The 25985-nt window shown below is 36.2% G+C and overlaps 1 protein-coding gene across 2 annotated transcripts in view; it reads right to left on the reverse strand.

Annotated features, from left to right (window-relative positions):
* The window catches only part of SPRED1 (sprouty related EVH1 domain containing 1), a 138593-nt gene that overhangs the window by 23660 nt on the left and 88948 nt on the right, over positions 1-25985 (reverse strand). For both annotated transcript variants that reach the window (XM_045450078.1, XM_045450077.1), the window contains exons 3-4: positions 21737-21905; positions 17547-17596 (exon numbers count right to left, since the gene is read on the reverse strand). In XM_045450078.1, coding sequence (XP_045306034.1) covers positions 17547-17596; positions 21737-21905 — 219 coding nt within the window. The remainder of the gene's footprint in view (positions 1-17546; positions 17597-21736; positions 21906-25985) is intronic.

The following is a 25985-nucleotide window of genomic DNA, read 5'->3' on the forward strand; positions in this document are numbered from 1 at the left end:
TGTATGTATTCACATATATATGAAACGTATATATGTATATACATGTATATATGTGTGTGTATACATATACATATAAGAATGTACTGCCACTTAAAACTAAGTATGCCAAACCAGTTAATGGTTCTTTTTAGCTAACTTTCATTATAGTTGTCCCAATGTGTTATGACAGTTAATGCTAAATTAATTATTGGAAAGGAGCTGGCTAAATACTAGCCAGCAAACATTCTAACAAAATGCACGATCAAAACTGGAAACAGTAAAAAAAAAAAAATCAAGTAATATATTTATTACATGTTCCAGGCAGTTCTGAAAATAAATGATCCAAAAAATTCTCCAAAATCGTAAGCAAATTGAATAGAAGAAAATAAAGGGGTTGGGGGAAGGCTTAGATAAAGGGCCTAAGTTGGAAACTTGTCTCATCCAACTAAGGTATAAAATGTAAGCAACTAACTTCTCTAAATTATTATTTTATTATAAATTGGGTAGATTTGTATTAGTAACTTTGGGGTTACCAGAGATACTCAATATATTAAAAACTATACACAAGCTTGAATTATTATTGTAGTAGTAGGAAGAGGAGGAGGCAGTACAATAATATCAGTAGTAATTAAGTAATTTTGCTTCTAATGATGACAACTATTTAGATCAGGATGCTTTTACTGAATTCCAATCTAATTGAGTCATTTAAGATTTGTAAAATAAAATAAAGCCTACTGAAAAATCCGTATCTGAACAAACATAAAATAGTTATATAACCCAAGTATTTTACTTTTGACTTGGGTTATATTCTATAAATTAAGCAGTAACACATTTCATTTTGGTTAAGAATATACTTATTTCTTAAAGGGAACTACAAAGAGTGCTGATTATTTCATATTAAATAAATAAAAATGTGTTTATTGTTTGGGTAACAAATGATTTAGTTCTACTTAAAAATGTTTACCAAAAGAGCTGAAATCAACCTACTAACTAGATATATTTCACATCACACACTGAATTTACAACTACACACCTAAATGGATCTTGGCTAATAAAATAACTAACTAAAGCATCTTCTGCTTAATTAATATCATAAAAACAATCCCCCCCCCACACCAATCCTCAATGTATGAAAATAGAGTCTACAATCTACAAGAAACACATTATCCAGGAATTGTGAAAAACAAACTAAAACATTTTTATAGAATCCTAAACAGTATTTTCCTACTACTTAATTATATCTCCTTCAGCAAGTTATAAATTTAGATGCATACTGATAAAGCTAAAAAAAAAAAAGTGGTGATAAGTAAAATGGCAGTTCTTATTCATTGCTGATTCCACACCCAGGAGTAAAGTCTGGAAGAATAATTTCTGAAAAGCAATTTTAGTAAAATGTATCAGATCTTTTAAAACATCCCAACGTTTTGACAAATTCTTGAATCCAGCAAAGAAAAAAAAAGTACTAAATGGAAGAAGTTTTAGGCACAAAGTATTTTTCTCAGAATTAGTTTTTTTTCTTTTTTTATTCTTAAATGTTTATTTTACTTTTGAGAGAGAAAGAGACAGAGTGAGAGCGAGGGAGGGGTAGAGAGAGGAGACAGAATTGAAGCAAGGCTCTAGGCTCCAAGCGGTCAGCACAGAGACTGACGCAGGGCTCAAACTCACAAACCTGAGCCGAAGTTGAACCCTTAACCAACTGAGCCACCCAGGCGCCTCATCTCAGATTACTCTCAACATTAAAATGGAGAAAGAACCCTAATGTCCCAAAATGAGGAAATGGTTATATAAATTATGGTATGCCCACTTAATGGAATACTGAGTGGCCATTTTGAAATTAGGCTTATAAACAATATCCACTATATGGGGAAATGTTTAGTGTTAAAAACACAATATATAAAACTTTGTTTATGGTATTATCATAACCATAAAAGATTAAAAGCATATAAGATGAATGTTAACACCTCTCCTTGATAGTATGATCAGGAGTAATTTTTCAGTGTTTCTAGAGCTTGTTTACTTTTAGGTTGACCAAAATTACTCTTAAAAATCTAGGTATATATTTTCTCCCTTGTCTGTGATATATAATTGTAATGCTTTGAAATATAAATGTATTCTATCAAAATATCAAAATATTTAAATAATTCAACTACCAAACAGAGACATTCTTCAACACTTGACCCAAACCCTTCTGGATTCATGCAAAATATCTTTTTGTCAATTAAAAAAAACTCTTCCCAATTTTTTCCAAGTTCATCTTCTGGTTATCTTTCAAATCCATTTTCTCTCATGCAAGCCATATTCTTTTTTGCTATCTTTTTCAGTAGCCTTTTAACTGATCTCCTCATTTCCAGCCGTGGGTAAGGGTATTCATGCACATCTACTGGCTTTTCTATTCATAACCCTTCTAAGATTTCCAATGATCAAAGCTCTGTTGGGGGTGTCCTACACATGCTGGAGAGTAGAGGGGAAGAAAATCAGCACTGTCTGAGGAACACTTTCATAAGAAATACAATTTACATGAATCTGTAGAAATGGGCTCACTACTCCCAAAAAACACTAACATACAAGATACAGTTTAATGTTATTTCATAGGGGAAAAATGGGCAATAAATATAGGAAAAGACTGAACTTCATTCCTAATTAAAGTCATAAAAATATAATGCCAATTTTTTTACAGACTAGAAAAGATAATAATACTCTATGCTGGCAAGGGTATGGAGAATGAGGTATACTGTTACAGCACTGGTGGGAATACAATTCTTTGAGAAAGTGATTGTACATACAGATACACACACAAAGCATGGTAGTACTATTTTTAAACAAAAAAGAGGGAAAAAACCCAAAAGAAAACATCCTATGGTTATTATCAGCAGAGGATTGGTTAAAAATTATTAATATATATTGGTGGAATACTATACAGCCATAAAAAAGATCTTACACATTACTCACAAGATACTGCTAAATGAAAAAAGCTAGGTACAGAACTGTCAGTATGACATGATCCCATTTATCTGATAGAATGGATGGACATTTAAAAATTTTATCAATACTACATAAGGATATACCCTGAACTGTTGACATTTCCCAAGGAAATACTTTATATAAAGGACTATACATACACGATATAAATAATGACATGAATATGTGTATATTTGTTACTTAAGAAAGAAAGAGAATATGACCAACACAACAAATAAGTGGTACATGTTTTTCCACATTTTCATGTCCTACTTTGATCACCAGCAGGAAAACACTTTTCATACTCTGAAGTTTTTATCATGCAAGTGTCATCGCTGAACAATATTTAGTTACAGATGCTTTTGAATTTTATTTGATACAATGCTATACGAGACTTCATTTTTTGTGTGTGAAACCTATTCATGTTGACATGTATAGCAATATAGCTCATAAGTCTTCACTTCTGTGTAGCAATGGTAGCTAACACATATTTAGTATCAGATATTGTCCCAAGTACTTTGAGTTAGCTTATCTAAATCCTCACAGCAATTCTTCCAAGTAAATAGTATTATTATCTCTCTACTCCATATGAAGAAAGTAAAGCTCAGAGATTAAATAACTAGCCTAAAATGAAACAGTTAATTTTTTTGCTATTTCAAACAATGTTGCTAAGAATATTTTTACAGGCTTCATGGTATACACGTGCAAGAGTTTTTCTGGTAAATACCCAGGAATGAAAATGGTGGATCACAGGACACACCTACATACATTCTAGTTTACATAATAAACATTAGTTTCCCAATCAGCAAAACTAAAAGGCAACCAATGGAATGGGAGAAGATATTTGCAAATGACATATCAAATGAAGGGTTGTATCCCAAATCTGTAAAGAACTTACTAAACTCAACATCCAAAAAACAAATAATCCAGGGAAAAAATGGGCAACAGACATGAAGAGACACTTCTCCAAAGAAGACATCCAGATGACAAACAGACACATGAGAAGATGCTCAACATCACTCATCATCAGGGAAATACAAATCAAAACCACAAGGAGATACCACCTCACACCTGTCAGAATGGCTAAAATTAACATCTCAGGCAACAACAGATGTTGGTGAAGATGCAGAGAAAGAGTATCTCTTTTGCACTGCTGGTGGAAATGCAAACTGGTAGAGCCACTCTGGAAAACAGTATGGAGGTTCCTCAAAAAATTAAAAATAGAACTACCCTACAACCCAGCAATTGCACTACTAGGCATTTACCCAAGGGATACAGGTGTGCTGTTTCAAAGGAGCACATGCACCCCCATGTTTATAGCAGCGCTATCAACAAGAGCCAAAGTATGGAAAGAGCCCAAATGTCCTGCAACTGATGAATGGATAAAGAAGATGTGGTGTGTGTGTGTGTGTATACACACAATGGAATATTACTACTCGGCAATCAAAAAGAATGAAACCGTGCCATTTACAACAACATGGATGGAACTAGAGTATAGTATGCTAAGGGAAATTAGAGAAAGACAAATATCGTATGACTTCACTCATATGTGGAATTTAAGATACAAAACAGATGAACATAAGGGAAGGGAAGCAAAAATAATATAAAAACAGGGAGGGGGACAAAACATAAGAGACTCTTAAATACAGAGAACAAACAGGGTTGCCGGAGGAGTTTTGGGTGAGGGGATGGGCTAAATGGGCAAGGGGTATTAAGGAAGACACTTGTTGGATTGAGCACTGGGTGTTACATGCAGGGAATGAATCACTGGATTCTACTCCTGAAATCATTATTGCACTGTATGCTAACTAACTTGGATATAAATTTTAAAAAATTAAAGGGGTGCCTGGGTGGCGCAGTCGGTTAAGCGTCCGACTTCAGCCAGGTCACGATCTCGCGGTCCGTGAGTTCAAGCCCCGCGTTGGGCTCTGGGCTGATGGCTCAGAGCCTGGAGCCTGTTTCCGATTCTGTGTCTCCCTCTCTCTGACCCTCCCCCGTTCATGCTCTGTCTCTCTCTGTCCCAAAAATAAATAAACGTTGAAAAAAAAAATTAAAAAAAAAAAAAATTAAAAAAAAACCAACCACCTAGTTTCCAAGGTGGTTCTAACAATTCACATACCCAGAAACAATGTTCCATATCCTCACCAAGCCCAGGCATCATCACAACTGTCATATATATATATATGGTATTTAATTTCTATGATGGATAAGTCTTGCTAAAAATTACATAGTTATTTTCTTTCTGCAAATAAGAAATTCTGAGAATGAACAAAAAAACTAACAAATGAATGCACAGGTTTGTTACTTTACCATGGCTCCTAATATTATTTCATCCTCAAATCTTTTGGTTTCAGAAATACTGATCTGCTGGTTTCTCACGACATTTCACACTTCTGATTCTTTGTACATGTCATTTCCTTTGCCCACAATGATTTCAATTTTTCCACAAGAAAAACTCTTTATACGTCAGGTATAAACTCTTAAAAGTCTTTGTTGACCCACTCCCAAGATAATCATTCCCTCCTTCTAAAGTTCCTCAAAAATACTTCTATCTACCACCCTGTATTCTAAGCATTCTTTTATTTATAGTTCTCCCATGAGCTAGTAATGGAAGACTTTACCTACATCTTATCCCTAGAGCTTACAATTATGCCTGTATATAGTGAGTATCATATAAATAATCTGTAATATGCAAACATCCACAAATCAGATCATATGATATTAATATAGACTCTTGGGAGTAGATATGTGTTAACAGGAGAAAAAAAAAGGAGAACAAGAACTCGTACACAAAACACTCTTCACCCCCCCAAAAAATAATTTTAGTAACTATAAAAGTTCAAAGTATGCAAAAAATTCTTCCCATAATTCCAACCCCATGGAATAGCACCTATGATTTGACATAGATCCTTCCAGACTTCTTAGTGCATGTGTATTTGTTCCTATCCTACGTATATTATGGTTCCATTTGTATTGTAGACAGTCTATCCATGCAGTGGATACACACTTTTTCTAACTTCACAATATACCACAGATCTCTTACCATGTCAATATGGAACGACACACCTTGTGCTCTGAAATGGTTGCAAATTAGTTCAATATGTGTGGGTCATCTATCCTGTAAGCAATACTAATTATGGACATTTAGACTGCTTCCACTTTGTTATATACGTTGCAATGCACCACTTTATACATACATCTTGGTGCAATGGTAATATTATTTTCTTAGGATTCATTTCCCTAAATAGAATTACTGAATAAAGAATATGCATATATTCCAATTACATTACAAAGCTACCTTCTAGAGCAAGCTTATGTATCATTTCAGAACCCCTCAATAGCATATGATAGAGGGACCATTTCTTCACATTTCTGTTCACACTGGGCCTTATCAACTTACCAGTCTTTGCCAATGTAGTAAGAAAAGTATTTTGTTGTTTTCCAAACAGACTATTTGTACTATTTCCATAATTAAAATTAATAATAACCAAAACGCTTTGTTAAGTTGGACAGAACGGAGTAAAAAATATTCCAGGCTTATTCAAATTTGAATGTTTTTAACAAAATTACAACTCCTTAAAAGTAACAATTACTGGGGCGCCTGGGTGGCGTAGTCGGTTAAGCGTCCGACTTCAGCCAGGTCACGATCTCGCGGTCCCTGAGTTCGAGCCCCGCGTCAGGCTCTGGGCTGATGGCTCGGAGCCTGGAGCCTGTTTCCGATTCTGTGTCTCCCTCTCTCTCTGCCCCTCCCCCGTTCATGCTCTGTCTCTGTCCCAAAAATAAATAAACGTTGAAAAAAAATAAAGTAACAATTACTATGGGACCATATATTCTAAAGTTAGGTGGTGGGAAACGCTAAAAATCTTTCACAAGACCACAAAATGTAACACATGATATGTGTAAAGACTGTACATACATTTACATGACCTCCAGCTTTAAAAAAATTGTCTACAGCACTTATACACACCCACATTCAATGCTCTTAGGATCGTGCTGGCATACACTCAACTATATTATCTGTAAAGTAACCTATGCCAGTATTTAATGTACAATGGAAATCTGTTTCACTCTCAGAGGCTGGTATAGTAATTATTCTCCTATGGTTGCTAAGAGATTGTTTAGCTTTTTCTTCTCCTAAGACTACTATTGAAATTTTGTACATAGAGGCAAAAGGATGCTGGGTAAAGCAATAAAATAATTCCAGCTGTAGCTCTCTATCAGAACATAAGGCTAGATGACAGCTGCAGAGAAAACAGAAAGTCTTTGCTTCTCTCCTTCCCTTTGTCCCTTCTTACTGCAGAAATGAGTAGAGAAAACAGCGTTGTTCTGCAAACCTTTCATATATATGAGTCCCAACTAATAATCAGGTGTGAAAAAAAGTGCTATCACACAGTCTACTTGTTGCTCAAGAAGTTTACTCTTGTAGGTGTAGATCACAAAACACAGGTTTAAAAATGTGTGGCTGGGTTAAATTCAACAAGAGATTTTAATAATTATACTATTAGTTTATTTTAGCATGATGGAATGATTTTTAAATGTTCTTTGATAAAGAAATATTATATTATTGCACTGCATAAGTTAAAAACGCTACCGAATTCTTTGGCATTTAAAATTATAGACTCAAATTATGCAAACTTAGGGAGCACAGAAAAAAAATTACAACAATTCCACAAACCCAGCAAAATCACGTTTAATAATTTGGTGTAGCACCCAGTAGCAATTCATTTCAGATTTGACAACTGTCTCCTATTCTACTCATTAGATTTCTCTTGTTTCTTTGATTAGTTTCAGGGTAAGAACAAACTAACCTGTGAGCCTTTAATCTTATATTTGTCTAGAAGCTTTGTATAAAAACATTAATAGCACATACAGAATTTTGTTTAATCAATCTGAGCACAGTAATCAGTGATAAAACAATATGGAAGGAATATGAGAAATGTACCAAGATACAATGTCTTGCAAAAACAGCAAAAAGAAAATAAGTTCTCTGCCTTAGATTAATCAACACACAAACTAAACTATTTTTCTAATTTAGTTAGTTTGACTTAAATGTGGTGTTAGGTTTTCAGGAATTGTTTATTGTCTGTAAATCTGATTTTGAGTTATTAGGCAGCAGTTATATAGTTTCTGGGAACTATATAAATCTTTATACAATCCTTTAACTGGTAAATCTACTTCTAGGATCTTATCCTAAGGTCACACTCAGAAATATTAACAAAAATTAATGTAAGAGGCTGTGGAGAATAAAGTAAATGTTCAATAAAACATGGTTAAATAAACTGTTTAACACAGTTGTATGATTATAATGGCTAAAAGTAAAAACTCTGAAGTCAGACTGCGTGTGGGTTCAAATTTTAGGATTTACACTACTTAAATTCCAACTACCACCATTGCTATCATCACCAACACAAACAAAAGTCCTTTCAAAACAGAATCAAAGGTTGCCTGGCTCAGTTGGTAGAGCATGTGACTCTTATCTCAGAGTGTGGGTTCAAGCCCCATGCTGGGCACAGAGGTTACTTTAAAATCTTTAAAATACTGGGGCGCCTGGGTGGCGCAGTCGGTTAAGCGTCCGACTTCAGCCAGGTCACGATCTCGCGGTCCGTGAGTTCGAGCCCCGCGTCAGGCTCTGGGCTGATGGCTCAGAGCCTGGAGCCTGTTTCTGATTCTGTGTCTCCCTCTCTCTCTCTGCCCCTCCCCCGTTCATGCTCTGTCTCTCTCTGTCCCAAAAATAAATAAACGTTGAAAAAAAAAATTAAAAAAAAAAAAATCTTTAAAATACACACACGCACACACACGCGCACGTGCGCGCGCGCGCACACACACACACACACACACACACACACACACACAAACTGGAGAAGAGATGGGGTCCTATGGCACTTTAAAAAAGAAGTATATATCTGAATACAATATGAAAGACCAAGGAAAAACCAAGGCAGAAGTACCCGAAATATTAATTGCAGTTATCTCAGGGTAGGAATTAAATGATCCCTGATTTCTTCTTTATAATTTTCTATCTATCTAAATCGTCTACATGAACAAAACATGCAAAAAGGTTATACAGTTTTTTTGCTCCCTTGTTAAATAACAAATAAAACTCAACCTGAAATATATTAAGGCTTTGGGAACTTAACTATGAGATAGTATTTAATGTAGGATGGTAATGGTCACAATAATATAACATCCATTTGCCAGCTAAATAATGCCTATCCATTAACTTAGTTCTTAGATATAAAGTCTTATTAAAATGTTATCACCTTTGAAAATTAGTACACGAACAATTCATATTGCCCCTGCTGTAACAAAATTATATTAAATCATTGTGGCTAGAAACCACTATCAAATTCTAAAACAAAGTAAGTCAAGCATGAAATCTGAGATCTTTTCCTCTTAGAACCATAAGCCTGTTGAGGTGAGTTTTATGAGTTTTCTTACCAATCTAGCACATGTCAACAGTAAGAGCTGTTCTTTGGTTGAAGAAACACTGTAAAAATGATCTTATGACAAATATGAGCCAGCATTAAAAACAACAACGACAACAACAACAACAACAAACATAAAACAAACCTACCTGGCTCACCGAAACAGTCAAAGAAAGAAACCAATGAATACAACATTCATATCTTATCACAGCTTTGGTTAAAAATCCTAACTTTCAAGATTTTTCTTTAAAAATCCTTGTTGGTAACAGCTATGTACATGATCAGCTCTGCACTAAAACATGAAGGATTAAAGATGAGCAAGGTGTGATTTAAATCCAAATGATGGTGTGTCATAAAACCCTTCAAAGATGGGTATGAAATAAAAAGGTAGACATCTTTCTGATTTATGATGCCTAATAAAGACACTAAATTGTTGAAAGCAGAAAGGCAGCCACCAGCAAATAACCAAATGTCTAGTATACTTACAACAGAAAAGGTGCGCAAATAATTGTTGAATAAATTAATAAATACTTGAAATGGAGAGAATTTCCACTCTGTTATTTAATGCCTTTGAAGACACTGATAACCTAAATAAAACACAATCATTACCTCCTCTGGGTTAAAAAAATTTAGATAATGAGTAACTCTTTAAAAACCATTTTAGTGGAGCACCTGGGTGGCTCAGTCAGTTGAGCAGCCGACTTTAGCTTCAGGTCATGATCTCACGGTTCGTGAGTTTGAGCTCCGCAACGGACTCTGTGCTGACAGCACAGACCCTGCTTTGGATCCTCTGTCCCCCTCTCTCTCTCTGCACCTCCCCTGCTCACATTCTCATTCCCTCCCTCCCTCTCTCTCTCTCTCTCTCTCAAAAATAAAATAAATAAATAACCATTTTAGTTGTCTTTGCAAATAATCACCAATAAAGTAAACCTGACATAGCTACTACTATAAATCACAATTTGTATTCAAAATAATTTTACAATGTTTAGTTATGCCAAGCCCACAGGTGAATTACAAAACAATGATGTGCTTTACTCCTGATAAAATGGTTAAATAAATTAAAATACCTTATAACCTTCAATATATTCCAAAATAAGAATGACACATAAAAACTTTGGCATATCATGAAATAAATGGTACTAAGGTAAATTTAAGAGTTTTCTTCAGCAGTTTTAATTCTGGATATCAATTCTCTTTAAACATTTTCAAACAGGAAGGTCTGAAAAATTTATCTCACATATTTGTTAGCATCTCAGTCCACCATCCCTTTACTGATATAATTAAGGTTAATATATTACATAATCAGGTCAGAATTTTTTAAAGTAATAAAGAGGACTTTTTTCCTACCTGAACATACTCTTAGTTATAAAAGGGTTATATAAATCTAAGATTACAACACATTCTTCTATTAATGAAAGATGGGATTTAGCCTAACCTAGACACCATCTAAAAAACTGACAATGGGGTGACGATTAGGATTAAAGGAACAGGAGTACAAATGTTAGCTTTTGTTCTGCTTGTGTATTTGGTTAGCTATTCCTGCATAATGACCACAAAGCAGCGGCTTTAAAGACCAGCATTTATTATCTCAGTTTCTGTGAGTGAGAAATTTTGAAGCACTTTAGCTGAGTGGTTGTGGCTCACAGTCCTTCATTAGGTTGCAGTAAAGGTAATAGCCACGGCTGCAGTTATCTGAAGGCTTGTTTAGGGCTAGAAAACTTTCTTCCAAGATTGACCCATTTCCGTGCTGGCTGCTGGAACAAGGTCTCAGCTCTTTTCAGAACTGCTTAAGTGTCTTTGCACATTACCAAGCTTCTCCCAGACTGAGTGATCAAGAGAAAGAGCAAGATGCAAGTCACAAATCTCACGACCTAACCTCACTTCCTTCACATACTATTTGTTAGAAGTAAGTCACTACATACAGTGACACTCAAGAGAGGGCAATTAGACTCGAGTGAAGAGAGGACTATGAAATAATTTGTGGACATATTTGATGATCACTACTGTTCACCACTCTTTGGACAAATCATTAACATTTTTCCGCATATGCAAAATACACTCACCCCCTCCCAAGACTCCCCCAAAAGTCTCATCCCTTTAGAGCAACAACTTCACATCCAGGATGTTGTGATCTAAATAGATCCATGTACAGATGAAACTTCTTGGGGACAGTTCCTTAAGCACAATCCTTTGAGTACAATTTCTCCCAGTGTGAAGACCTGTGAACTAAAAAGACAAATTATCTGCCCCACACATACACAAAATACAATGGTAGGACAGGCAGAGGAAAACTGCTGTAACACCATCTTGTACAAAATTTAAAAATATGGGAAGAACAATGGAGTCAACTGATCCAAAGTAATTCTGAAATCAAAGTAGAAACATCCTCCAAGTTGCTTGAAAAGAATTTAGGATCTAGAAATAATTCTCCATAGTTCTTGGCTCTGGGCTTGGAAATTTGGGCTCTCTTTTCTGAGTCACCCTTCCATTTTATGAAAAGTAGCCCATATTCACACACATGTGTATAGTTGTTTTCACCTGCTTCCTACCAGCAGAATCTTTGGATCTAAAGAGCTACTCTTCAATCCAAGTTGGTGATACTTCTGCCAAATTAACTCCTTTGAAAACACTTTGAGAGGGGATCACTTGGGTGGCTAAGTTGGGGGGAGTGTCTGACTTTCGCTTGGGTCATGATCTCACAGTTCCTGAGTTCCAGCCCTGAATTGCGCTCTCTGCTGTCAGCACAGAGCCTGCTTCGGGCGGTCTGTCCCCCTCGCCCTCTACTTCTCCCACACTCACGCTCCCTCAAAAAATAAATAAAACGTTTAAGAAAAGAAAAGAAAAGAAAAGAAAAGAAAAGAAAAGAAAAGAAAAGAAAAGAAAACAAAACAAAACAAAACAAAACAAAACAAAACAAAACACTGTAGGGGATGTCTAGGTGGCTCAGTAGATTAAGTGTCCAACTTCGGGCTCAGGTCATGATCTCACAGTTCGTGAGTTCGAGCCCTGCATAGGGCTCTGCGCTGACAGTGTGGAGCCTGCTGCAAATTCTGTCTCTCTCCCTCTCTCTCTCTGTCCCTCCTTCATTTGCCCTCTCTCTCAAAAATAAATAAACATTTAAAAAAAAAGGAAAATACCGTGGGTCTCTTGGAATTCTTATTGGGGTTCACACATTTGACAAAAATGAGCAGTCACAAATCTGAGATAAACTCTTCTCTACTATAAATTCCTACTAAGGGACATCCTTAATCTGTTTAATTAGCCCTATGACTTTGATTGAAAAGTTCTTGGAGGCATACCTTAGATATGTCTGAGATCTTAACAGAGGACTGTATGTCACACACTTAGCTTCATCATCTTTAGACAAAGCTATTCTGAGAGTGCCCTGGATTTGACCTTTGCCTGGATGCCATTTCCCAATCTCAGCACAGTGGGACATACTGAGAGGATGAGAATTTCAAACCATCGGGTCCTGGCTCCATATTGTTTAGGAGCCCTTTCTTCTCTTCTCTCCTGTTTTACCATAAGCAGAAAGAAGAAACCAAGCAACAGTTTTAAACTTTTGCTGGGGCGCCTGGGTGGCGCAGTCGGTTGAGCGTCCGACTTCAGCCAGGTCACGATCTCGCGGTCCGTGAGTTCGAGCCCCGCGCCGGGCTCTGGGCTGATGGCTCGGAGCCTGGAGCCTGTTTCCGATTCTGTGTCTCCCTCTCTCTCTGACCCTCCCCTGTTCATGCTCTGTCTCTCTCTGTCCCAAAAATAAATAAATGTTGGAAAAAAAAAAAATTTAAACTTTTGCTTAAAAATCTCCTTAGCTATGTCACCTAGCTCATTAGATACATTTTCTAAAGGACCCACATTACTGAAGGTGACAGTGTTGCTAAACTGTCTGCCACTGTATAACAAAGATACCCTTTCTTCCAGTTTCTAATATGATTTTATTTTCATTTAAGCCTTCACTGGCAGTCTCTTCAAACACCTGACATTAAGCTTCCATCTACTGACCAAGTTCAGTCTATCCCACATTTTAAAGTATTTGCTATGGTAGCACCCCATTTGAGGGTACCTAAATCTGTATTAGTAAAAAATTATTTCCAAAGTTCGAGGCTTCAATTAACATTTAACATTAATTTTATAGTTTCTGTAAGTCAGGAATTCAGAAACAGTTTAATTGTTAACTTAACAGGTTCTAGCTCACAGTCTCCAATGAAGTTACAGTCAAGTTATAGTCTTCTAAAGGCTTGTGTAGGCGGTAAATGACCTGCTTCCTAGATGGCTCACTAATATCATTACTATCACAAGACTTCAGTTCCTCACCACATGGGCATCTCCACTGAGTTGCTGAGTGTCCTCATGACATGACAATTGTCATTTTCTAGTACAGATAAACCAAGAAAACCGGAAAGAAGCTGCCTTGGAAGTCACGCCTTACGTGATTTCTACCATAGTTTTTTGTTTTTTTTTTTAATGTTTATTTATTTTTGAGAGACAGAGAGAGAGAGAGAGAGTGAGCACGAGAGGGGCAGAGAGAGAAGGAGACACAGTATCTGAAGCAGGTTCCAGGCTTTGAGCTGTCAGCACAGAGACCAATGCAGGGCTTGAACCCACGAACCATGAGATCATGACCTGAGCTGAAGTCTTAACTGACTGAGCCCCCCAGGCATCCCTACCATAGTTCCTTTGTTAACAAACAACTAAGTATAAAGGACGCTCTGGGGGAGGAGAATTAAATTCCATCAAAGGGAAAAGAATTTAAGAATCTGTTTTTAAAATACCACAGTAAGTAAAATCAAGAATTAAAACTTGAGGGGCACCTGGGTGGCTCAGTCAGTTGAGTGTCTGGCTCTTGGTTTCAGCTCAGGTCATAATCTCAGGGTTTGCGGGTTCCAGCCCTACATTGGGCTCTGGGCTGACAGTGGAGAGACTGCTTGGGATTCTGTCTCCCCCTCTCTCCGACCCTCCTGCACTCTCTCTCTCTCAAAATAAGTAAATAAACTTTAAAGAAAATTAAAAGAAAAAAATTAAAACGATACAAAAATTGCTCCTAGTAAAATTACATTTAAGTGGAAGCCTATTACTACAGTCTCCAGTGACATTGCATATTTTCTATTTTATTATGAAAATAAAAATCAAGCAAGTGTGTTAATGTCTAACAAAGTTAAAATATAAATAACTCTTTTAGGGTGTGTATGTAACATGTTGGATTGAGAGCACTGGAGATATGTGACTACAAAGTAGAGATCCCAAGGAGCTAACAGAAGAACTACTCTTGCTGCTTTTTGTCATACAGTAATTTTCTTTACCAGCCTCCTCCTATTCCTTTTTTTAAACATTTTTTTTTAATATTTATTTATTTCTGAGAGAGAGACAGACAGAGCATGCAGAGGAGGGGCAGAGAGAGAAGACACAGAATCTGAAGCAGGCTCCAGGCTCTGAGTGGTCAGCACAGAGCCTGACACGGGACTCAAACTCACAAACTGTGAAATCATGACCTGAGCCGAAGTTGGACGCTTAACCAACTGAGACACCCAGGCGCCCCAAGCCTCCTCCTATTTCTAACTTTTTACTATTTTGTCTGCTTCAACGATAAGTTTATTATTTCTCATTCGTATCTTTCCCATTTTTTACTCCATACCAAAGCCCTGACGTTTATAGTACTAATAGCAAATAAGAGTATGAAAACAATAGTTTTTACCAAACACACTGACTGTTATATACACAAAGTAGTGCAAACAATTATGTCCTGTAGCAGTTTTTCATTTACATAAAGCTATATACAGAAATGAAGTGAAACCAAATTAGAAGAATATTAACAGGTACCTGGGTGGCTCAGTTAACCGTCTGACTCTTGGTTTCAGCTCAGGTCATGATCTCACAGTTTGTGAGATCAAGCGTTGCATCAGGCTCTGTGCTAACAGTGTGGAGCCTAGTTGGGATTCTCTCTCTCCCCTTCTCTCAAAATAAACAAATAAACTTAAAAAAAACAAAAAGAATACTACAATAACAGCCATTATGTAATGGACAGTGTTGGTATGTGAAAATCTACTTTTTTGAAATTGAATTTTAACCAAATTTACTTTCATCATAGGAGGCAATCCAGAAAATGTTTCTCTATTTCCAGCCCCATATTTTGATTGATACCAGAACAAAATGGAACTTTGTTAAAACACTTAAGTAAAAACTATTATTTTCATCTTATTACTTATTTCTTATATCTAATTAACTGCAACTCACTGTGTTTTTAAAATAATAAATAACCATCAATAAAATAAACAGATTCATATATTTAAACACACAAAAGAACTCTAAAATGTACAACAGGGGCATCAGTAATTATGATACATCTACCAAAAACAAATTACATAAAAATAAAAACATTAAAAATTATAAACTTGTAAAAGTACTTAAGGACACAGAAAATATCAAATATTTAAGTGACAAAAAAAGACTATAGTATAATGATATCACAATTAACACATGTGAATACACATTTATGTGTATGGAAAATATTCCAGTCTATATGACAAATGTATGGTAGTTAATGTGGATGGTAGCATATTTATGTTTTTTCCTCTAAATTTTGCTATATTTCTCAAAATTTCCAAAATAAAAACATTTTTATTTTCTTATTATAAATGCACATAAAACATTTTGCAATGTCTTTAGGTCACAACTATTTTTACAGTAATGTGAATGATTATTAACACACGGTATACATACAAATTTGGGTTTACTGTTCTAACGTTGTTGTGAAGTATTAATATCTATTGTATCAAACTTGAATAATATGGAAAAGTACTAAAAAGGAAGCCATATAGCTCAGAATCCCACAATCCAAAAGTAACAAAACATTTAACATTTTAGTGAGTAGTGATAACAACCATATAATTTTTATATTTTTATTAATCAATATATTGTAAGCAAATTAATAAATAATATTTAATGGTTGCATGACAAAGATATACTTTTTATTAATTCAGATTCTCCTATTTAAATAGTTTATTTTTTATTAATATTTTAAATACACCCCAAGATCTGTGTATAAAAAAATCTTTGTGTATCTCTATTCCTTAGTATAAATCATTGGAAATTGGTTCACTAGATCAACAGGCATTCATGTTTCTGTTTTTAAGGCTTTTAATACATATTACCAAACCGCCTTCTACAAAGGATCAACCAATCTACATTTTCTCCAGCAAGGCATCAATTTACAATCTCACCGACAGACACAGTATGAGAAAGTGTCAATTTCTACCTGCTGATTACCACTGTTCATATATGCTCATTAACAATTTGTAACTCCTTTTCTGTGAATTCTTTATTAAGTACCTTGCCTGTATGTGACGGTTAATTTTATCTGTCAACTTGGTGAAGCTATAGTGCCAAGCTGTTGGTCAAACCAGTCTAAAAGTTGTGAAGGTATTTTCAGATGTGACTAACATTTAAATCAGTATATTCTGAGTAAAGGAAATTATCCTCCATAAAGCAGACAGGTCTCATTACAAAAAGACTTAAAGACTGAGATTGGTCACTGCAAAGATGAAGGAAGTCGGACATGAGAATGCCTTCCAACTCAAAATTGAAACGTCAAAGTGTGTAAGAATTGCCATGCATGCCTGTCTGTGCATTTATGACTTGCCAGTCCCCACAATCACTGAGCCAATTCCTTTAAAGACAAACCAAAAAAACCAGCCACTACCACCACCAAATCAACCAAAGGAAAGTGAATAAAAACAAACTTTCTCTCTATAATACATGCGTACACACACACACACACACACACACACACACACACACTCGCAGACATCATATTGTTTCTGTTTCTCTGTACTTGGTGACAAAAGAGTGTCTCAGAAATTTTCTTAGAAATTAATATAAGTTGTTCATTTACTAAAGTTAGTGACTTCCTCCATATCCTTTATGTTCAGAAATTCCTTTTGGGGCGCCTAGGTGGCTCAGTCAGTTGAGTGTCCAACTTAAGATTTCGGCTCAGGTCATAATCTCACAGTTCGTGGGTTCAAGCCCCAAGGTGTGCTCCACATGGACAGTGTAGAGCTTTCTTGGGATTCTCTCTTCTGTCTCTCTCTCGGCCCCTCCCCCACTCAGTGTGCAGATGCTCTCACTCTCTCTCTCAAAATAAATAAAGAAAAACATTAAAAAAAATTCTTCTCAAGGCAAACTACTTACTTGTAAGTCATCTTCTACTCCTTCAGCTTCATTTTTAAATGTTGGGCATCCTAAGAAAACAGGGAGAAGTTAATTAAGCAAAGAGTTTTTGTCTTAGGATTTAGTATTATTGACTAATTAATTAAATCATTATAATAGTGTAGAACTGATCAGAGATCACTCTGGGCTGCCTGGCAACGAGTCAGATGTTGGCCACTGATACCGGCCCCTTTGTTAGTAGAACAGAGAATGAGGATTGTTTACCTCTTCTACAGGTATTATTTCCAGTTATTTACTAAAGTGCTATTTTCTGTGAAAGCATACTATCTGTAGCAAGTCCTACACCTGATTTTTCTTAAGTGCTCAAAATGATAGGCAGTATATATGGAATACACTCCTCTAGTGTTTAGATGATACCCACATATGTTTGATTCAATTTTCTAAATACTCTTAACCAGAAAACAGTAATTAGTATCCAAAATGAGGATTTTAGTTGCTTTCATTAAGAAAGAAAACAAATAAGCCATAAACCACTATAGACAGCCAATGGCCAATTGTTGCTATTGATCTTTGTAAACCAGGGTCTCTGTGTAAATTTTCACGGTGTTCAAAGAGTGCCTTTAGTTTTAATAAATTCATAAAGAAAGAGATCTTAACAAAGTATTCTGAGTTTATGCTACCTTGTGAGACACAGCTAGCATGGAGATGAGGAGAAATCTGTCCTTTGGAAAGGATTGCATAGTTTATTCCTATTGTCATGGAAGGCTAAGTAAGAAAAATTTAATGAGATTGCTGAAAGTCTATACAGTGGCTGGCAATAATGCTAACCCTCAGTATACCTTTAAAAATGTTCAAAAATAATGAGACAGACTGAGTACTGTAGTCTATTCCACTTGGCTAGAAGTTTGTAAGCTCCTCCAGATTTTTAAACTGTCTTTTAAAACATGAAACCCAATTTATTTGATCCTAGGGAAAGAAATATGCTTTTATGGAGACATGAGTACAGGCCCAAAAGTAACAGTAATTTAGGGAATGCAAACTGGTACAGTCACTGTGGAAAACAATATGGAAGTTCTCAAAAAAATTAAAAATAGAACTACTTTATGATCTAATAATCACACTACGAGGTATTTATACAAAATGTACAAAAACAGTAATTCGAAGGGACACATGCAGCCCTGTGTTTACTGCAGCATTATTTACAATGGCCAAATTATGAAAGCATCCCACATGCCTGTCCGCCAATAGATGAATGGATAAAGAAGAGGTGGTAAATATACACAACGGAATATTACTCAGCCACAAAGAACGAAATCTTGCCATTTGCAACAACATGGATGGAGCCAGAGAGTATATAATGCTAAGCAAAATCAGTCAGTCAGAGAATGACAAATACCGTATGATTTCACTTATATGTCAAATTTAAGAAACCAAACAAATGAGCAAAGGAAAGAAAACAGAGAGACAGGAGCGCTTGGGTGGCTTAGTCTGTTAAGCATCCGACTCCTGCTCAGGTCATGATCTCATGGTTCACGGGGTTGAGCCCTGCATCAGACTCTATGCTGATGCTTGGAGTCTGGAGCCTGCTTCAGATTCTGTGTCTCCCTCTCTCTCTGCCCCTCCCCAACTCACGCTCTGTCTCTCTCTCTCTCTCTCGAAAATAAACATTAAAAAAAATTAAAAGAAAAAGAAAAAGAGGGAGAGAAACCAAGAATCAGACCCTTAACTATAAAGAACAAACTGATGGCTAACACATGGGAGTTGGATGGGGGAATGAGCCAAATAGGTGATGGGGATTAAAGAGTACACTTATGATGAGCACTGAGTAATGTACAGAATTGCTGAGTCACTATATTGTACACCTGAAAATAATATAATGTTGTATGTTAACTATACTGGAATTAAAACAAAAAGCTTAGTTAAAAAAAAGTAAATCATAAATTCCAGCAGCCATGGATAATCGGTTATCTTTTTAAAGTACTGGTTCTTGAACATTAAATATCAGAATCAATTGGAAAAAATTTACAAAATATACTGGTGGTACAATATATTTCCAAACCAATAATGTCAGAATCTGGGGGATGAGGCATAGAGTATCAAGTATTTTTATTTCAAAGTTTCTTGCAGTTGTTTCAGAACCACAACCACTGCTAGAGAATCTTGGAATCTTCCCCCCCCCCCTTAATTCATAATATAATAATTTCATAATTCCTCATCACATTTGAAATGGATAGGAACTTTAAAAAAATGCCTCGCCTCCCCTCTCTAGACAGAATGATTCGAGTGGTCTCGAGAGGGGACCAGTTATTCTATTTTTCAAAGTGTCCCAGATGATTCAAATGTGCAGCCAATACTGAGAATACTGATCTAATTTTTTTAATGTTTTAATTATTTGAGAGAGAGAGAGAGAGAGAGAGAGAGAGAACCAGTGGGAGATGGGCAGAGAGAGAAGGAAGACACAGAATCCGCAAAGCAGACTCCAGGTTCTGAGCTGTCAGCACAAAACCCGACGTGGGGCTTGAACTTGTGAACCACGACATCATGACCTGAGCCAGAGTCGGACGCTTAACTGACTGAGCCATCCAAGGACCCCAAAATACTGGTCTAGAATGAATTTTAGATTCTTGTAATAAAGATAAAATGACTGCTACTATTCTATGGAAGTTTTTCTGAACTGGAAATCACTGACTGTACCAATCTCTAATCTTTTAAAATAGCTGAATGAATGATTTATTTACAACTTCATACGCTATCAGTACAGACTTGTACTAAGCATTTCCATGCTCTTGCCTATGGTCAGTCTCATAATTCATTCATTTCTTCTGAATTTTTCTACCAAAATGCCATCTTCAAAATATACAAATCACAATGCTAATATATTTTGATTCAGTTATGTTATATAGAAAGTAATTTCTATTTGTAGAGACAATTTTCCTTCTTAATTAGAAAAACAAATCAAGTCTTAATTATAATTTTGTTATAGGGAAGAAATGGGCTTTAAAGTGATTTATTTTTGCTTAATTAAGCAGAGGCCAGTCTTACATGTGAATACATTCTTCTTCCCTTTAAAACCTGCAAGCTTTAGGGGTGTCTGGGTGGCTCAGGTGGTTAAACAACCAACTCTTTGATTTCGGCTCAGGTCACGATCTCATGGTTTATGAGGTCAAGCCACACGCTGGGCTCTGCACTGACAGCGTGGAGCCTGCCTGGGATTTTCTCTCTTCCCCTCTCCCACTCATGCTCGCTCTCTCTCTCTCTCTCTCTCTCTCTCTCTCTCTCTGTCTGCCTCTCAAAAGAAATAAGTAAACTTAAAAGAAAATAATAAAATAAAACCTGCAAGCCTTAGAGTTAATAATCTTAACAACTGGCAAAACATGCAAATGGATAGATGGAGCTGTGGCCTCTACCAATTCTCAATTATGAAACCAGATAAAGAGTTAAGAACAGTTTTAAGGGGTTTTTGCCACAGAAAAAAATAGAGTCTACATATAAAAAAGAGAAAATTTCTAATAACCAAATATAATCGAACACTGTCCTTGAACACTGCAGGGGTGAGGGACACCAACCCCAGTTCATCCCCCACAATGTAGTTGAAAATCTACATGTAACTTTTGACACCCCCAACATTTAACTACTAATAGTCTATTGTTGACCGGAGGCATTACCAATAACATAAATAGTTGATCAACACATACTCTGTATGTTATATGTATTATACACTATATTCTTAGAATAAAATAAAATAAAGGACAGAAAATGTTACCAAGCAAATCATAAGGAAGAGGAAATACATTTATGGTACTGTATTGTAAAAAAAATCCACATATAGTGGGCCACCATTGAAACCATGTTGTTCAAAGGTTAACCATAATTGATTATTAGAAATTTTTGCTTTTTTATAACCCAAACAAGGATATGACTGATGTAACAACACACAAGGACTCTAAAGGTTCTGTTCTCCTCTTCTTTATGCTCTTACTTAAAAACATCTGAATTATCTGATGGCTGCTACTGATGGCTTCAAGACAATGCACGTAATTGGTATATATATTACAATGTGACAAATATAAAACATTTAAAAACCCATTATTTTATCTTTACCTACAGTGAGTTTTCAAAGTTAATCAATCACCTATCACAAAAGCAGACTTGCTTCAAGTCACTCTATTATATGTGATAAACAAAATAAGGAAATAGTCGAGAAAACCTACCTTGAGAAATATCCTCTATAGCTCTTCGAATGCCTCTATCAAAAGCCCTAGCATCAGCAGGACTTTGAAAGGTAAGGCCAAATTTCTTATCATCAATCTTCCAGTGGTGAAATGTTGGGGTGACCTTATTGTAAATGAGGTCTTTTTTAAGCATACATTCCAAAACCACCTGCCAAAAGGTAAATGCCAAAGATTACTATACATTTATCAAATCCTCTAATGTAGCTCTTAATTACAAAATGAGGTAAGAATAAGAAATTAAAAAAAGTAAATAAAATGAAACCTGCAAGCCTTTGCTGTATTTTAGTAAATTCATTTTTCACCTTTATTAAAATAGAGATCTTGCTACTTAATCTACTTCATAAAATCACTCGATACAGAAAAAAAAATGGGATTAAAGGGGATTCTGGGAAGAAGGCAAAGTAAGAAGAATCTTTCTTCCTACCTAGACAATAATTACACTGGCAGAAATCTGTCTGATATAACTATGTTGGAACTCTGAAGTCTGTTGAAGGTGAAGGCTTGTAACTCCCAAGGGAAGCCATGGCCAGTAAACTGTGCTGAACTCTGGTCAATCTCTGCTATGAGTACAGTAGCCGCTACTCATACCCCGTGGCAGGATTTGTGCACATGTTCCTGGAGCAGCTTGCATACAAATTTCAGGAGCCAGGTTGCATAAAAAGAATCCTGTCCCCCAAATACCAGAAATCCATGCTCTGATTACTGATGGCTGCTGATTAGAGAGGTGTAGACAAAGAGGAAAACACCCATAGTTGTTATACCTTCTCTTACTGTTTTAAGTTCTTCCTCAACAGAATAAAGTCATGTCCAGGTTATTTAAAGGATCAGCATCCTTTTTTATTCATCATTTTTTACTTTTTCCCATTTGGGGTACCAGATACTAAAGACTAGGACATTCAAGAACAATTGTATTCATGGGGAAAATTAGAAAGTGACTATGCATACCCAGAGAAATACTCAGAAAAGGTACACAAAGACCTAAGTTTACACTTTAGGCAGATTCCCAGCATAGAGACAACCCACAACAATACAACAACAACAGCGGCAGCAGCAGCGGCAGGAGCAGCAATTCTTGGGGAATGGGGACAATCTAATTTCCAGAGTTACCACATTAATAGATTCAAATACTCAGTGTTTAACAAAAAAACTCAAGGCACACAAGAAAATAGTAAATTAATTTTTTTTCCTTTTCCCAATGAAAGGAAAAAAGAAAATCAACAGACAGTGTCGGGGCGCCTGGATGGCTCAGTCGGTTAAGCGTCCGACTTCGGCTCAGGTCATGATCTCTCAGTCCGTGAGTTCGAGCCCCACGTCAGGCTCTGTGCTGACAGCTTGGAGCCTGGAGCCTGCTTCACATTCTGTGTCTCCCTCTCTCTCTCTGCCCCTTCCCTGCTCATGCTGTGTCTCTCTCTGTCTCAAAAATAAATAAACATTGAAGAAAAAATTAAAAAAAAAAAAAAAGAAAAAGGCCTGATGGCAGATCTATTAGACAAAAACTTAAAAAAAAAAAAAAACCTCTCTTAAGGATGATTGAAGAACTAAATGAAGATATGGAGAAAGTTAAGAAAACAGTGTACAAACAAAAATGAAAGTATCAATAAAGAGAGAGAAACCTAAAAAGAAACTAAGAAGAAATTCTGGGGCTGAAGAGTACAATAACTGAAATAAAAAATTCACTACAGAGATTTAAAGGCAGATTTGAGCAGGCGGAAAAAGTATCTGCGAACTTGAAAACAGGACAATAGGAATTACTGAATCTGAAGAACAGAAAGAAAAACATTAAAGAAATGCAAACAGCTTAAGGGACCCAGAGGACACCATCAAGAGGACCGACCTACACATCATAGGACCTGTAGAAACAAGAAAGGGAAAGGGGCAGAGAGAATATCTGAAGAAACAACAGTTTTAAAACTTCATAGGTACAATGAAAGACATCAATATAAGCATCTGACAAGCTCAACAAACTCCAAATAAGATGAATTCAAAACAGAGCCACACAGAGACACAGAGAGAATCTTGAAAGTAGCAAGAGATGCGGACAGTCACTTTCAAATGATCCTAAATAAAAACAGCAGCAGATTTCTCTTCAGAAACTTTGAGGGCCAGAAGATAGTGGGCAGATATGATCAAAGTACTGTAAGAAAAAAGGGTCAAAAAAAGAATACTTTATCTGGCAAAACTGTCCTTCGAAAGATAAAAATTAAGACATTCACAAATAAACAAAAGCTGAGAGAATGGGTTACTACTAGATTTGCCCTGCAAAAAAAGTTCAAGGACGTCCTACATAGTGAAATGAAGTTAACACTACACAGTGATGTGTTGAGTGAAGTTAACACTAGACAGTGTCCTACATAGTGAAATGAAGTTAACACTAGACAGTGATGTGTTGAGTGAAGTTAACACTAGAGATGTGTTGAGTAAGAAATTGCTGTGGCTGGGATCAAAGAGGTTTTTGCCTGCTTTCTCCTCTAGGATTCTGATGGCTTCCTGTCTTACATTGAGGTCTTTCATCCATTTTGAGTTTATTTTTGTGTATGGGCTAAGAAAGTGGTCCAGGTTCATTCTTCTGCATGTCGCTGTCCAGTTCTCCCAGCACCACTTGCTGAAGAGACCGTCTCTATTCCATTGGATATTCTTTCCTGCTTTGTCAAAGATTAGGTGGCCATACATTTGTGGGTCCATTTCTGGGTTCTCTATTCTGTTCCACGGATATGAGTGTCTGTTTGGGTGCCAAAATCTGTAAAGAACTTATCAAACTCAACACCCAAGAAACAAATAATCCAGTGAAGAAATGGGCAAAAGACAGGACTAAACATGTCTCCAAAGAAGACATCCAGATGGCAAACAGACACATGAAAAGATGCTCAACATCACTCATCATCAGGGAAACATAAACCAAAACCACAATGAGATACCACCTCACACCTGTCAGAATTGCTAACGCTAACAGCTCAGGCAACAAAAGATGTTGGTGAGGATGTGGAGAAAGAGGATCTCTTTTGCATTGCTGGTGGGAATGCAAGCTGTGCAGCCACTCTGGAAAACGGTATGGAGGTTCCTCAAAAAATTAAAAATAGAACTACCCTATGACCCAGCAATTGCACTACTAGGTATTTATCCAAGGGATACAGGTATGCTGTTTCAAAGGGGCACATGCACCCCAATGTTTATAGCAGCACTATCGACAATAGCCAAAGTATGGAAAGAACCCAAATGTCCACAGATGGAGGAATGGATAAAGAAGATGCGGTATATATATACAACGGAGTATTACTCGGCAATCAGAACGAAATCTTGCCATTTGCAACTACATGGATGGAACTAGAGGTTATTATGCTAAACGAAATGAGTCAGTCAGAGAAACACAACTATCTTATGACTTCACTCATATGAGAAATTTAAGATACAAAACAGATGAACATAAGGGAAGCAAAGATAATACAAAAACAGGGAGGGGGACAAAACATAAAAGACTCATAAATATAGAGAACAAACAGAGGGTTGCTGGAGGGGTTGTGGGAGGAGGGATGGGCTAAAGGGGTAAGGGGCATTAAGGAATCTACTCCCAAAACCATTGTTGCACTATATGCTAACTTGAATGTAAATAAAAAAATAAAAAAATAATAATTAAAAGAAACACAGGGGTAGTGGAACAATATAAAATGTAATACATTAATGTGGTAGAAAAAAATAAAAGTATTTTATCATGAATAAAAGCATGAGTTTATACTTCTGGGCATTCAATTTATATAGATATAATTCTGTGACATCAACAACCGAAAGGGGTGAGGACAAAGCTGTAAAGGAGCAGAGTATTTTTGTATGTTATTAAATTTAAGCTGGTATAAATTCAGGTTAGAGTGTTAAAACTTGAAGATACGAAATGTAATCTCCATGGTAACCACAAAGTAATAGCTATAGAATATACATGAAAGTAATTTAAACATTTCACAACAATCAATGCAAACATAAACAAAGACAGAAATGCAAGAAATGAGAGATAAAATGCTGTAAGACACATAAAAACAGCACAGTGACAGAAGTCCCTCCTTATGACCAATCATTTTATTATTATTATTATTTTTGGTTTATTTATTTTTGAGAGAGAAAGAGAGAGAGAGTGAAAGCAGGGGAAGGGCAGAGAGAGAGGGGGACAGAGGATTGGAAGCAGGCTTGTGTGAGCAGCAGCCAAGTCCTATGAGGAGCCTGAATTAACAAACTGTGAGAT

The sequence above is a fragment of the Leopardus geoffroyi genome, chromosome B3 (genome assembly GCF_018350155.1).
Source record: "Leopardus geoffroyi isolate Oge1 chromosome B3, O.geoffroyi_Oge1_pat1.0, whole genome shotgun sequence".
Classification (NCBI taxonomy): domain Eukaryota; kingdom Metazoa; phylum Chordata; class Mammalia; order Carnivora; family Felidae; genus Leopardus; species Leopardus geoffroyi.